This window comes from Pseudopipra pipra, chromosome W, assembly GCF_036250125.1.
Source record: "Pseudopipra pipra isolate bDixPip1 chromosome W, bDixPip1.hap1, whole genome shotgun sequence".
Lineage (NCBI taxonomy): Eukaryota > Metazoa > Chordata > Aves > Passeriformes > Pipridae > Pseudopipra > Pseudopipra pipra.
The window spans coordinates 46,836,597-46,852,107 of record NC_087580.1 but is presented as its reverse complement, the minus strand read 5'-3'; the positions used below and the strand labels follow the sequence as shown (position 1 = coordinate 46,852,107).

Below are 15,511 nucleotides of genomic sequence, written 5' to 3'. Positions count from 1 at the left end.
TAAAAAACCCCAAAGTTTATGGAATCTGCAAGCAGATGATAAAAGGTAACTTTTAACTGAGACTTAATATGGGAGATTCTTTACCCAAAAATATGTCAAACATTAAAGTCATAAAGAACTTGAAGGTTCTGTGCTTTACTGTATGATAGCACATGTATGACACAGATTTTGAAAATACTTTCCCATTATATATTTTGGCACAGTATGAATGAATGTAAAAAATAAAAAATTCAATTCAATTGCCTCAAGGTATTTCTTAGAAGGAAAGCCATTTGCAGATCTATTTACCATCTGTAGTGACAAACTTCTATATATCCTAAATATTTCCTTTTTAACCAGTACAGAATAACTGGAGGCAATTACCTATGAAAATGATTCCATCAATACAGATCTGATTGTATGACTTCAGCACTTAAAAGAGCACACTGGTTATACATGGCTTTTAAACTTGGGATACAATTATGCTATCAGAACTAAAATAAAGCCTAAATCATTCATGTAGAGATGCGTGTGTCACCTGAATACTCTTTTAGAGTCCTTGTTTTCCAGATCTGATGGAGATGGTGAAGGTGATCTGAAGTTCTTGTGCTTATATTCAGGGCAGGATGAACTTTGCAAATACCAGTTTCTCCAATTAATGACAAGCCACAAATCCCAAAGTAGGCATGTAAAGCATCTGAAAGCAGGATGGAAAATGAAAAAGAAAATTATGTTTTTGCCAGGGTGTAACAGCCTGGATTGCAAACCCCCTGAATAATTATAACCAAGGAAAACAGATGCTACAGGATTTGAAACAAGAAAAAAATTTCTGCCCAAACCCTCCAGCATGAAATGACACTGTGCAAACTCTAAGACTAGAGTCTGTTTTAATTTATAACAATTTTTGCTCACTAGTTAATTTCTTTTAAATTCTCAGGCCAAACAGCAAAATCATCTGAGGAGCTGTAAATACACTTTTTTTCAACAGAATAAATCTTTCCTCTCACCCTGCAACGTGAAGCCTTTTTTTTTTGCAAATGAAAGGTCAAGTGGATACCTGGCTACTTAGTGGACAGCTGACTATTGAAACACCAAAATTAGCACCAGTAGCCTAGCAGCAAGTTTAGACGTATGAAAAAAAATCATTACTTTCCCTAACCTCCCTACAGATATGAATTCATTAATTATCTTGATCAGCAGAGATGAGATGCTCTTATTTTCCCATCTCACAGCTCTCCTGTTGCCTATCTTATACCAGCGCTAGAGCTTGCTCACTATCCTCCATGATTCAGAAAACATGGAAGAAAACAAATCCAAGCAGGAAAAATTGGACACCTTTCTGACATTTTAGTGAATTAAACTAGTTTACAGAAGTGTTCAGTATACACCAAATCTAGTGCAAAAAGGGGAAAGGACATCCACGTGTACTTTTATGGGAGCTTGGAAGAAGAGGAGTCTGGGCAATCTATTAGGTTGGATTATCTGCCCAAGACATCACCGCCTAAAGATGGAAAGAGGCTACGACCTTAATGTCACCCTTTCAAATTCTAAACACTTGGTAAGCTTTAGGAGGTATCACTAATTTCATGTCTGACTAAAATAATATTACAAGAAGTTATACAGCTGGAGTCTCGCTAGACAGATACCTCCTTTGAAAGATGGGTTATGTTTATCAGCATTAACATACAGACAAAAACACATTCAGTAGATATGTTGCCCTTCTCTGGACGCGCTCCAGGACCTCAATGTCTTTCACGTAGGGAGGGGTCCAGAAGTGAATACAGTATTCGAGGTGTGGCCTCACCAGTGATGAGTACAGGGGAACAATCTCTTATATAGTCCTGCTGGCCAAACTATTTCTGATACAAGCCATTGGCTTGGCCAATGTCAGACAGGGAAAACTCAACTTCAAGAAATATAATGTATTAACTCCTGTGGAAAGCTGCATTGATACTCACTGTTCTGGTTTTAACAGCCAGCAGGAAACTAAACTCCAAATAAAGTGGCTTTTCCCCCCGCCCCTTCTGATAATGGAGGGACAATAAGGAGAGACTATAAGTTAAAATAACATTTTACTAAAATCACAATAACAAGGGTGGTATCAATAGTAAAAAGTACACAAAAAGGTGTTCCCCCCTGTATCGGGACGAAGTTGGGATGTTACTTTTTGGTCTGTGTTTGGCCCTAGCCACCTGCAGTTAGTTTATGCTTTCTCCTGCCAAGTCTTCTGATAAAGCAGTGAACTTGGCCTTGGAGGGAGAACTTCTGTGTAAACTGTTTTAATTGGTCTGTTGTGATTGGTCAATTGCTCGTCAGGGGCAGTTGGAGGACAAAGTGATGAGGAGGGTGATGAAGTAAGCCCCAGCCTCAATTGGGAAGACCCCCCCCAAATCACTGCGCCTGCGTGGGGGACTTTCCAAAGTGCTCACGCATGCGCAGGAGGGGTGCACTTACATAACCAAGGGGGTGGGGTTCAGAGCCCTGACGGGGCGGTGCTGGCCACACCTCTCCGGGGCAGGTGCTCTCAAAAAACTTTATAAAAAGCAGAGACGCTTCTTGGGGGGGCGGCTCTTCACGATGGACCAAGTTGCTTTCAGCGGGGACGCCTGCTTGACGTGGGAGCCTGCCACCCCCCATGAACCCGCAGCTGCTGCAGAGAGATTTCATTATTGGTTAGGATGGGTAAGACTTGTTTACAGGTGATACCTTGGTGAGTATGGGGGGAAGCCTTCTTCCTAGGGTCTTTTATGCACTTTTTCCTCCGCCCCAATCCTTTTCCCTCAGGCGCCTGTTTTGTTTTCTCCCTTTTCCCTGGTTTGCCACCTTTTCCTAATAAATAGCTATTATTTTTGCCAACTAGCAACGGTGTTTGGTTTATTCACGTACCAGAATCTCTCAAACCTGTGTTTTTCCCCTTGGCTTAGTCCCTTCCCTGTTACACCCCCCCAGCCCAAAACCAACAGAAAGCAGGGACAAAACCAAACCTGGAAGCTAGTTCATTTGAAAAAATGGGTTGTGCAGCTGCTGGCTGAACTCAGTCCTCTGCAGTTGCTGGAACTGCCACCTCCAACTCTCCGCCACTGGGGGGGGGGGGGGGGGGGAGAAAAACATCTCTGCTGAAGTGCTGATTCTGCGCTGCTTGGCCCCCCAGCTGACTCAGTCGTACCTCAGAGCTGTCTGCTTTCAGCACTGCAACTCTGTACTAGTGCTCCAGAGGAAAAAATGGGAGGAGGGAAAAAAAAAGCCAGCGGGCAGCAGAAGGGACCGAGTTCACCGCAGTTTAAGGGGACAGTTCACTCTGCTTCAGTGACCTAGGCAAGATGGCAAACTTCTGGCTTTCAACATTTGCTGTTGAAACTGTGCCCCCAACGATGATGTGGGTGGTAAAGAATACACAGCTTGGTCACTCCCACATAGTGCTAAACTCTGCCTCCTATCTCTGTAACCAGGACACTCACTAAAAAATATATATACAAACCTATTTACCTATATAGGTATATTTAGTGAGTTTAAAGACCAAGTTCTACACTTGTGCAAGACTGGGGAATGAGATGCTGGAAAGCAATGCCATGGAAAGGGACCTGGGGATCCTGATCGATGGCAAGCTGAATATGAGTCAGCAGTGCCCTGGCAGCCAGGAGGGTCAACCGTGTCCTGAGGTGCATAAGGCACGGCATCGCCAGCTGGTTGAGGGAAATGATTGTTCCCCTCTGCTCTGCACTGGGGCGGCCTCACCTTGAATATTGTGTGCAGTTTTGGGCACCGCAATATAAGAAAGTTATTAAGCTCTTAGAGAGCATCCAAAGGAGGACAATGAAGATGGTGAAGGGCCTTGAGAGGAAGCCTTATGAGGAGCAGCTGAGGTCACTTGGTCTGTTCAGCCTGGAGGAGACTGATGGGAGATGTCATTGCAGTCTACAACTTCCTCATAAGAGGAAGAGACGGGGCAGGCACTGATCTCTTCTCTGTGGTGACCAGTGATAGCATCCGATGGAATGGCCTGAAGTTGTGTCAGGGGAGGTTTAGGTCAAATATTAGAAAAATGTTCTTCACCCAGAGGGTGGCTGGGCACTGGAACAGGCACCCCAGGGAAGTGGTCACAGCTAAGCCTGCCGGAGTTCAAGAAGCATTTGGACAATACTCTCAGGTACACGGTGTGATTCTTAGGGATGGTCATGTGCAGGCTGGGAGTTGGACTCAATGATCCTTGTGGGTCCCTTCCAACTTGGCATATTCTGTGATTCCATTGTAGCCATAATGCACCTATGCAGTCTGTGTACTCCTCTCTTTAAAGCTATAAAATATGCAAGGCTTTTCAAGGCTGGAAAACATGGGTCCAAATGTTTTATTTCATGAGCAGCCTGCAAATACATGGCAGTACACAATCTCACAACTACTGAGCACTGTCTTAAAACCAAAGAAAAATACCAGGTGGATTTATACTTCTAGTGCTGTAGGGACCCCTGCACAAGAGGTGGGTGAGGAGGCAAGTTGATTTGGATTTCTCTTTGCTCAAGAAGCCTGCTGTGGCTAAAGAAACATGTTGAGAGTATGTGTGAGAACAACCACCTTTTGTCCTTCCAGTGGAACCTGCTCCTTTGTGAGACTAAACAGGGAATATTCTTATCTGAAGAAGATGCCAAAGAAGCATTCCTTCCCACAAGTGGGGGAAGGGAGACTGGGGGGGGGTGGGTAAAGGTAAACGGCTCAGAAAGCAGCATGGCGCATGCTCTGGGACCCTTTGATATGCAAGGACAGGAGGCCCTGGGGTGTGTGTGTGTTTTGGCCACCCAGCTGCGGCCAGTTGCTGCAGCTGTGAGCGTCCCCAGAATAAACTTCTATTTCTGCTTGAAAGTCAGTGCTTCCACCCTCTGATTTTACCTGTGTGAACATTGGAACTTGCAGTGCAAATCTCACTTCAGTCTTTTACATTTAGTAAATGTGCATGCTCATTCTCATCCTTTCCCTATCTTTTTATCATGTTAGATCTTTTAACCTTTCTTTTGTGTCACCTGTAATTCATGTGTTTCCAATTCTTTTGTATTGCATATTATTTAAAGATTTCCAGTGAGATGAATCAGCAGTACATCTAGTAGTTTAAGATAAATTTAAAATTAATTTAAATTTCATAATGATTTATGTTCAAATCTGGAAAAAAAATGACTTAGGTACGTATTCTAATAAAATCCCCAGATCTGTAGCACCCTAATATTTGTGGGTTTAATATTTGTAATCAGTAGCAGTAGCATAAGATAGCAAATCTAACTGCTTTTTTCCAGGAAACTTCTGATAGCCTTTCCTGCGTTTGACAACCCTATCTGGATGCTTACCTGTAGAGACTACTTGTAATTTTTGTAGTCCATGTAATCATAGAATCATAGAATCACCTGGGTTGGAAAGGACCTCTGAGAACATCAAGTCCAACCCTTGATCCACTATTGCCGTGGTTACTAGACCATGGCACTAAGTGCCACATCCAGTCTCATCATAACAACCTCCAGGGACAGAGAATCCACCACTTCCCTGGGCAGCCCATTCCAATGCCTGATTACCCTCTCTGTAAAGAATTTCTTCCTAATATCCAACCTAAACCTCCCCTGGTACAGTTTAAGACCACGCCCTCTTGTCTTGCTGACAGTTGCCTGGGAGAAGAGACCAACCCCCACCTGGCTACAACCTCCTTTCAGGTAGTTGTAGAGAGTGATGAGGTCTCCCCTGAGCCTCCTCTTCTCCAGGTTGAACAGCCCCAGCTCCCTCAGCCTCTCCTCATAGGACTTGTGCTCGAGTCCCTTCACCAGCCTTGCTGCTCTTCTCTGGACCTGCTCCAGCACCTCAATGTCCTTCCTGAACTGAGGGGCCCAGAAATGGACACAGTACTCCAGGTGTGGCCTCACCAGCGCTGAGTAGAATCACTTCCCTGGACCTGTTGGCCACACCGTTCCTGATACAGGCCAGGATGCCATTGGCCTTCTTGGCCACCTGGGCACACTGCTAGCTCATGTTCAGCTTCCTCTCAATCCAAACTCCCAGGTCCCTCTCTGCCTGGCTGCTTTCCAGCCACTCTGTGTCCAGCCTGTAGCACTGTATGGGGTTGTTGTGACCAAAGTGTAGGACCCTGCACTTGGCCTTGTTGAACCTCATCTCGTTGGAATCAGCCCAACTCTCCAACCTATCCAGGTCCCTCTGCAGAGCCCTCCTGCCTTCCAGCAGATCAACACTCCTCCCCAGCTTGGTGTCATCTGCAAATTTGCTGATGGTGGACTCAATCCCCTATTTAAACAGAGGTTTTTTTGCCTAAAGTAGAAGCTACAGAAGTTCAGATTCTTAATCTGTTTTAGAAAGCACCTATGAAAAAATCGTGTATGCTTATTTTGCAACCTTTCTCTGGCATATTCTGTCACATATGAGCTTCGCAACAAAACCAAACTGAGGCTACTATTCTCAGCCTTACAAAAGCTAAATGCTTTAAGAAAAATGAATAATTTCTGTCCTTATTCGACCTCAACAGAACTATTAACTCATTTGTGAGATGACCCATACCAGTCTCACTATCTTAACATCATTTTGCATTTATATGGAAGTCAAGAGGACTGTGTACGTTTAACCATCAGTAGGCTTCTGAAAGCAATGGAGCTGCACACACTTCACATTAATAAAATGGGAAATCTTTACTGCATTGAAAAGACAGCCTGACTTTCAGATAGTAGACTGATCTTGTAGGAAGCTCAGTTGTGTATATATGGCATTGAAACTACAGATCCATAAAAAAAATGATGCTGCAGTTACAGTCATTTTTCAGATTAGAACTGCATTTAGTTTTTTACTGTTTTTCTTCAAAACATGAACACAGACTTACATCACTATCTGCCCAAGGAAAGAATGCTGTAATAAACCCACTTATCATAAAAGTATAAACTTATTTGTTTTCTCTGTAAAAAACCCCAATATTAAAATTCCCCTTGGCCAGTGGTGAGTCTGTCCTGGAGACAGCTGGCATTGGCTGTGCCAGACATGGGGGAAGTTTCCAGCAGCTTCTCACAGAAGCCACTCCTGTAGCCCCCCCGTTACCAAAACCTGGCCACATGAACCCAATACAAACAGTACCAAAGGAAACACCAAACAAGTTTTTTCCAGAAGATATGCAATCTTATAAGACTTATTCAATAAATTGTCAGAGAGAGAAAAAATCTGGCACACCAGCAAAATTTCTGTACATTCTTAAAGCAACAATCTAGCTAATCCTTAGTACTCTAGTTCAATCTTCTTGTTCCATTTCTTTGACCAGCCAGAGCATTAAAGTTAAAAAGTAGCTTACTCTCACAAAAAATTTTAAGAGACAGGAAGAGCTTGCTCTATAGGAAACAGTAGTGTATGGGCAGGAACACCATACAAATCAAGCAAACAACTTTATTCGTAGTCTTGCCTTCCTCAAATCTTATCTTAAACTGCCTTAAAAGAGAGTTTGAGGACATTCTTACATGACTGGGGTTTTAATCATAGTGTTTTTCTTCCTAACCTCATAAGTAAACATTTCATCAAGAAAAACAAATATTTTCTTGAAATTATTGGTCTACATAATGTACACCAAATTTAGCTAGTCATTAGGAATTCTAAAATGATTTTCAGGGGAGGAAACATGTCATGAGCCCTATATTATCAGTCTGACAAATTGTCAACTGTTCTTCAAAATGAAATCATGTCATACTGAAATATCTCTGTGCAGATTCTGATCAGTCTCCTCCTTTATTCTAACTATGTTTTTATCTTGTTTACTGAGTTTATGGACTGTTTCTCTTCTCTTTACAAAATGCCACTGAACATTACTACTGGCACAAAGTTTGTTTTCATATCTTTACAGTATCTCCTTTGAATTCTAGCATATTTTTAAATTGTCAGTTTCCACTTCTAAAATGCAACCAATAACTACTTCATATTGTTGCAAAATGTGGAATATGTAAAATTTTATTAAGAAAGGATGTTCTTTGATGTTTAATCTTTGTATACTTTCAAGCCCAATCAACGAGGGAGATTTAACCTGTGAAACAACAGATAGCAGCTAACAAGCTCTAAAAGTGATGTCCAAGTGTTAGAAAAACAAATTACTTGTTGGTAGAATTGCCTTGTTAAAGTTTAGGGCTGGACATGCTTCAATAATCTAAGACCTAGGGGGAGGTAAACAAAGCTTGGGAAGAAGGATGTACCACTGATTGTGGACACAAGGAATGCAGAATTTATGGGCCATAAGGACATTTGGCAGAACTCCCAAGATAAGGAAGAAACTCATAAAGCCAACTTAGCAACTGTGATGAAATCAGCTCCAGCTGGGTAAAAAGTAATTCCAGCAGGGGGAGATTGTGATGACCGACTCATGGAAAACTGACCCAAGAAACCCACCGACCTAAAAGAAGAGAAAGACTGAGCATGTGGACTACTTAGCATGGGAAGCGAGACAACTATGTAACTTGTAGCAAATGAACACTAATTCCTTTGTATGCTAAAATGTATAAACAGTAAAAAGCTTTGATAGTTGGTGTCCTTGATTTGTGGAATACCACCAAGCACCCAGGCTTGCACAGCTTGGAAATAATTAATCACTCTCGAGTGTGTAATTATTGGCTTGTTGCACACTGGGTGACAAATCCAGTTTTTGTGGACAATATATACTATGTATAATTTCTATGTATAATTACAATCTGTAAATCATACTATGTAACTATCTAAACTTTGAGTTGAGTATTTTAAAATGCATCAAAGATTTCTGAATAAGCTCAAAGGATCAATTTCTTAAGGAAATAAACATTCTGAAATATTTTACTCTGACCCTTTACAAAGATACCCACTGTACAGTGTAATTTTTAATTAGAATCATTAAACACATGGAAAAGCTTGTCCAGCTCTAAATAGACAGTGATACTGTTTTGGTGATAGTCTAAATGACAGCAACTCACTTGTTCTGATGCTGAACAAGGAAAAACTACATTCCTTTCCCTCCAAATCATGAAAATCTCATATTTTACGGTTCATTTTTTTACATTACTTGGGGGAAACTGGGGAAAAAACCTCTCTTGCCCTTCTTAGGTGTTTGACTGCTGGAATATATTTGTCGCTTAAAAGACACCATAATTTTGAAAAGTAGAATTACCTGGATGGCTATCTGGCCACTTGGCAAATCCACCAACAAGATGATCTTGAGTTGACAGAATGTAATTCCGGTTTCTCTCAAAATTCGTATATTGGAATATGTTCAAGAGCTGAAAAGAAGTTAGAATGTTACAGTAATATATAAACTTGAATATATTTTTAAATATTAAAATATGTCTATTTAGACAGATAAGTAGTGCAATATAGCACTAATTTGTTAAACCTCCTTATCCTGCATTTTTTCACGATGAAAAACCTTTATAGCAGTCTCTGCATATTCTTGTATTTGCACCGACTATGTAATTCTTCCAAATAACACAAGATAGTTTAAGAAATAAAACCATGTCAATAATTATCCTGTAGGTTTTCTGTACACTACCTTCAAAGTTGCTCCCACCCAAAAGGAATAGCAGGTGTCTACAGGTTTGTTGGGTCGTCCATGGTAGCCATTTTGCTGTCTCATTATACACCATCTTCTTATCCTGTTCAGTTCTTTTTCTGAAAAAACTTCCTCCAGTTTACCCATCAAACACAGTGATGCAATGCCACAAAATGTAGAGCCACCTATGAGGAAATAGTTGTTTATGCAATGTTTTAAGATACCCAGATTTTCACTGAAGTCTGTATGATCTCAATCAGAATTTTAACTAGGGTAATATCAATTAAACTAATTAATTACTAAAAATTATACAACAGGAATGAGTAAATGGTAATGCAACAGAAGACATTTCTTGATGCATTACTTGCACAAGAAAGCTAATGGGAAACCAGCAATCAGACTATCAGACTGAAGCAGAGATGCCAAAGGCAGTCACAGACACAACTCCCCAGAGAAGAAAAACAAACTGAAGGGTAAATGTCTGACAAGCAGTAAGCAACAAACAAACAAACAAACCCTGCAAACCCCAAAAGACATGGTTAATGCTATGAAAAAAATAGAGGATTCCTGTGGTTGTAGCAAAAAACGAAATTATGCTTTTAAGGATTTTTTTATTGTCAAGGAAACTGCAAAGTAAAATTTGAAATTAGAAGAGAAACTCATATTCTCTGTCTGTATATCATTGCCATCACTTTTAAAAACCCATCAAAGCTCATTTTGAGTCGACTATTTGTAATTATATAATTACGACCTGGAAGTAAGCTGTTGATACGAGACATGGGGACCAAGAGCCACTGTTACACTATTATGGTACCAGAAAACCCCATGAAATCTAGGATTATATTTCACTCTGATGTTGAAATGTAGGAAGGATACTGAAGTAATGATGTTCGTTATTGCTAGCATTCTACAAAACTTATTTAACTGCATTTTAAAATATGTAGGGGTATAATTTAAGTTTTTCAAATTTGCCAGGGGTCTAGGAACCCGCTGCTGGATGGACTGATTATCTTGATTGGGTGGAAATGAGGAACAGCATCAGGCTGTCTGTGCTGTTCATATCCATGCGAGTGCCAGTATTGTAACAGTATGTGGAAGGAAAGAGAGTCTAGTCTGTTCCTTTAAGGGTATCTTGTCAAGGACCTTTTCAATGCAAAAGGAGATACTAAGAAAAGGGAAGAAACCATAAACAAGAAAATACACAGAGACACAAACCTGACCAAAAAACAATAAGGGAGGCAGTGATGAGAACCAAACCAGGTCAGTCACTAATTTGTACGGATATATGGAGTGTGGGAATATTTATTCCATTAAGATGATCTAATCAAGGACCTTGTCAAATGATGAAAAGGGGGAATCCATAAATAAAACAGAGACACAAACATAATGGAAACAAACCTGGTCAGTCACACTAATTGATGGGCTATCAAGAAACCACAGTAAAACTGAGACTTTGCTACTGATAAGGATGCAAACCTGAGGGTCCAGGATGTTGAAGGGGAGGTTGGTGGAACTGTGCAAATAGATGAGGGAATGTGCAGAGGAAGAGGGAGCAGGAAGGAACAAAATGGGAGTAGACAGAAAAGGGTATAAAGGGTATAAAAAGGACTAGTCATAGACTCATAGAACCATAGAATCATAGAACAGTTTGGATTAGAAGGGACCTTAAAGATCATCTAGTTCCAACCCCCTGCCATGGGCAGGGACACTTTCCACTAGACCAGGTTGCTCAAAGCCCCATCCAGCCTGGTCTTGAACACTTCCAGGGATGGGGCATCCACAACCTCTCTGGGTAACATGCTCCAGTGCCTCATCACCCTCACAGTCAAGAATTTCTTCCTAATATCTAATCTAATCCTTCAGTTTAAAACCATTCCCCCTTGTCCTGTCACTCCATGCCCTTGTAAAAAGTCCCTCTCCAGCCTTCTTGTAGGCCCTCTTCATCTACTGGAAGGTGCTATAAGGTCCCCCCGGAGCCTTCTCTTCTCTCAGCCTGTCTTCATAGCAGGTGTTCGAGCCCTGCAATCATCTTGGTGGCCCTCCTCTGGACTTGTTCCAACAGGTCAACGTCTTTCTTGTGTTGGGGGCCCTAGAGCTGTATGCAGTACTCCAGGTGGGGTCTCACAAGAGAACAGTAGAGGGGCAGAATCACCTCCCTTGACCTGTTGGCTGTGCTGTTTTTGATGTAGCCCATGATGCAGTTGGCTTTCTGTGCTGCAAGCGTGCATTGCCAAGACATTTTGAGCTTCTTATCCACCAGCACCCCCAAGTCCTTCTCCCCAGGACTGCTCTCAATCCATTCTCCACCCAGCCTGTATTCGTGTTTGGGATTGCCCTGACCCAGGTGCAGGGCCTTGCACTTGGCCTTGTTGAACTTCATGATGTTCGCGCAGACCCCCCTCTCAAGTCTGTCCAGGTCCCTCTGGATGGTCCTACCCATGTTGGCCGCACCACACAGTTTGGTGCCAATGGCAAACTTGTTGAGAGTGCACTCAATCTCACTGTCCATGTCACCAACAAAGATGTTAAAAAGTGCTGGTCCCAATACTGACCCCTGAGGAACACCACTCATCACTGGTCTCCACTGGGACATTGAGCTATTGACCACAACTCTTTGCATGCAACCATCCAGCCAATTCCTTATCCACCAAGAGGTCCACCCACGAAATCCATGTCTCTCCAGTTTAGAGACAAGGATGTGTCCTAGTTAGAACAGCTAGGACCAGCTCATCACTGTATGGATGTAACCCAAAACTGTGTATTCTATAGCCTTCCATGCCATTTCCCAGAAACTGTTATCAATAGACTATTTACACCATCTGACTCCTCAGGCTATAAACTAGGTGTTAAGAGGCCTGCGAGATAGGAGGGTGCTCCTGTCCTCACACCCATTGTGGAGCTCCCTGCCCTGAGGGAGGTACTGGGCATTCCTGCCTGAACTGGAGGATATATAATCTTGGAGTCTTGGGACATTTTTAACCACTTGTGGGATCCAGAGGAAGACTGCAGACCACCACTCATAACCAGACTGCAATCACCACTCTCGACTGGACTGCAACCACCACTTTTCAACCAGACTGCAACCACCACTCTCGACCAGACTGCAATTACCACTCTTGACCAGACTGCAACAGCAATCTCACCAACAGGTTTTTTCCCTCTCCTTTTACTTTGGACTCAGGGGGCCCAACGAACACCACTCTGTTCATGCCCCAGGGTGCTGGGTTATACATTTGGGTTTTGTGGGTTAAAACCAACTGTTTGTCTGTATAATCGTATTTATCGTATTATTTTATTAAATTGTTATTCTGACTTATAATCTCTCTTTTGAGTTGAGTTCATTTCCCCTGCTGGTTTACCTTTAAACCAGTACAGGATGTTATGTGGGACAGTGTCAAATGCTTTGCACAAGTCCAGGTATATGACGTCAGTTACTCTTCCCTCAAGAAGTCACATCTAAAATGGCAGTGGTCAATACACTTGTCTGATTGAGCTCTGTGCCTGTGAGAATTGATGTACACACAGGTACCCCAGAGAACCAGACCACAGCTAACAGTATTAAGGAAAAAGGTTATTCTGAAGCTGAAAACCCTAGAATTCCCTGCAAAAATCACAGCAGGTGAAAAAGCACTAACAAGAAAAAACAACATTATGGTGCTTTTATGTCAATATCTTTCACATGTGCATAACTTCAAGGCTGTATTCTCCCCTGTGCTTTAATGGTCTGCCTGTCTCCCAGTGAGGCCTTAGGCATGTCTATGAGAGCCTTATCTCTTCTTGCAACAGGCAAGTACTTCTCTGGGAGTCAGGTGGAGAAAACATACATAGAACTATTCATGGGAAAGGACTCTCTCCCACTCTAGATTTGACCCAATTGCAGAAACTTCCTTGAGTGAAAACTCCTATCTTTCTCTTCTCTCCAAAATCTTCCATTTTCTTCTCCTGCAGTGCCTGATCACTGCAGTATGTCCTATCTTCTTATTAAATCATTTCTTAACTATCTCTCTGCATAAACTCTCTCTGTATTCCATGTGCATGCATGCCTCAAGGGCTAAGTGTCAGCTGCTGGGGAGACCTGTGTAAGTGGATTTGGTGCCAGCTACTGGAGGAGTCAAACCAGGGCTGTAGGTGCCCCTGGGCTATGGTGTCAGTTACTGGAGCAGGTGAGGGTCTTGGCCACCAGTCACTGAGGCAGGAATGAGGTGCATGCCAAAAAAAGCAGCTACTGGGAGAGACCAGACTTAGTGAGAAAAGTGAGGGGCTCAGCACCAATGGCTGGAGCAGGCCTGCAGGTCACAGTCCATGTGCTGGCTGCTGGGGGTGGGAGGGAGCTGAATGTCTGTATTTCCCCAAAAGCTCTAAATATAACTACAACCCTGTGACCAATTCTCATTCTACCAAGGATCTTTAAAAGAATCTGCCTGTCCCAGTAATGTTGAGTGACACATATGGACAGAGGGGCCATGCTGGTGCTTGGGGAATTTGCAAATGTGCATGTGCTTGTGAGTTTACAGAATGTCATGCCTGTGTCTTCACTAGTGAACTATCTCTAAAAGGTATATGGGTTGTATTTGTCAAGGTCTTGGTAGCAGGGGGGCCTTGAGAGGCACATTCTGTGGTGACATGGGACCCCAGAGAGAATTGAATCAGATAATGGGACTCACTTTCTAAATAGTCTTATAAGCTCTTGGGCAAAGAAACATGATATCGAGTGGATCTATCACATCCCTTATCACCCACAAGCCTCTGGAAAGATTGAGAGGTATAATGGACTGTTGAAGACTATGTTAAGAGCATTAGGTATTGGGACATGGAAGCATTGGGAGGCAAATTTAGCAGAAGCCACTTGGCTGGTCAACACCAGGGGATCTGCCAACCGCCCTGGTCCTGCCCAAACAAAGCCCCTACACACTGTGGGACGGGATAAGGTCCCAGTACTACACACAGGGAAGTGGTTGGGGAAGTCAGTGTGGGTTTCTCCTCCCATGAGAAAAGGCAACCCCATCCATGGGATTGTCTTTGCTCATGGACCAGGGTGTACCTGGTGGGTAATGCAGGAAGATGGGGAGACCTGGTGTGTGCCTCAAGGAGATTTAACCTTGGGGGAAAGATAATCTGTGTTCTGAGTTGTATGTTGCAGGAAGTAAAGTCATTGGACAATGAATGAAGAGTGAATTCTGCGAGGAGCAAGGAGAGTGTGACAATGACCCGAGCCAGGCTGGTGTCAATGCCCAGCGATTGATTCCTTCTCCTGCCCTGAGTATCCGTCCCAACAGAATGGAGTCCAAAATCTGGAGGGGTGGAAGAAGGCCATAGAACAAGATCTGTGCAAGCATGGGAAATAGTCGGATATGGGATCTGAGTATGACATAAATGGTATGGAATAAGGGGTGGAGATTGTATTGGGTCCTGTACCAGGGTGAATTTATGCTGATACTTTTGGTCTGTGTTTGGCCCCAGCCACCTGCAGTAGTTTATATTCTCCCTGCCAAGTTCACTGATAAAACACTAAATTTGTCCTTGGAGGGAGAACTTCTGTATAAACTGTTTTAATTTGTATTCTGTGATTGGCTAGTTGTCCTCCAAGGTCGCTTGAAGGAGAGATTGAGGAGGAGGAGGATGAAGGATGCCCCCAGACTCATTTGGAAAAGACCCCCCTGAGTACAGTACACAGGCATGGGGAAAGCCACGCGTGCACAGAAGAGATGCACTTATATAACCAAGGAGGTGGGACTGAGGGCCTCGGGCTGGGCGGTGCTGGCCATACCTGGGAGGTCGTGGTCACTCAATTAATTGTATAAAAAGCAGATAGTGTTTTCTTGGTGGGGGAGCTAACTTCACATCAAGGACGCTGCCAGGTTGTGAACTTACTAACTCTCCAAGGATGCAGCTCCTGCTATTGGTAATTATAGGCATGCTAGGTCGGTAAGATAACTTTATGGGCAACAGCTGGGTAACTGGGGAGGTCATGCTGGGGGCTTATTTCTCTCCTCCTTCCTCCCTTTTGGGTTT

General features: G+C 42.9%; 1 protein-coding gene across 1 annotated transcript in view; it reads right to left on the bottom strand.

Annotated features, from left to right (window-relative positions):
- Positions 1-221: 221 nt before the first annotated feature.
- Positions 222-15,511, bottom strand: part of LOC135405120 (geranylgeranyl transferase type-1 subunit beta-like) — a 137,387-nt gene continuing 122,097 nt past the window's right edge. The window contains exons 7-9 of the mRNA XM_064639827.1: positions 9,500-9,684; positions 9,122-9,230; positions 222-676 (exon numbers count right to left, since the gene is read on the bottom strand). Coding sequence (XP_064495897.1) covers positions 495-676; positions 9,122-9,230; positions 9,500-9,684 — 476 coding nt within the window. The 3' untranslated portion in view covers positions 222-494. The remainder of the gene's footprint in view (positions 677-9,121; positions 9,231-9,499; positions 9,685-15,511) is intronic.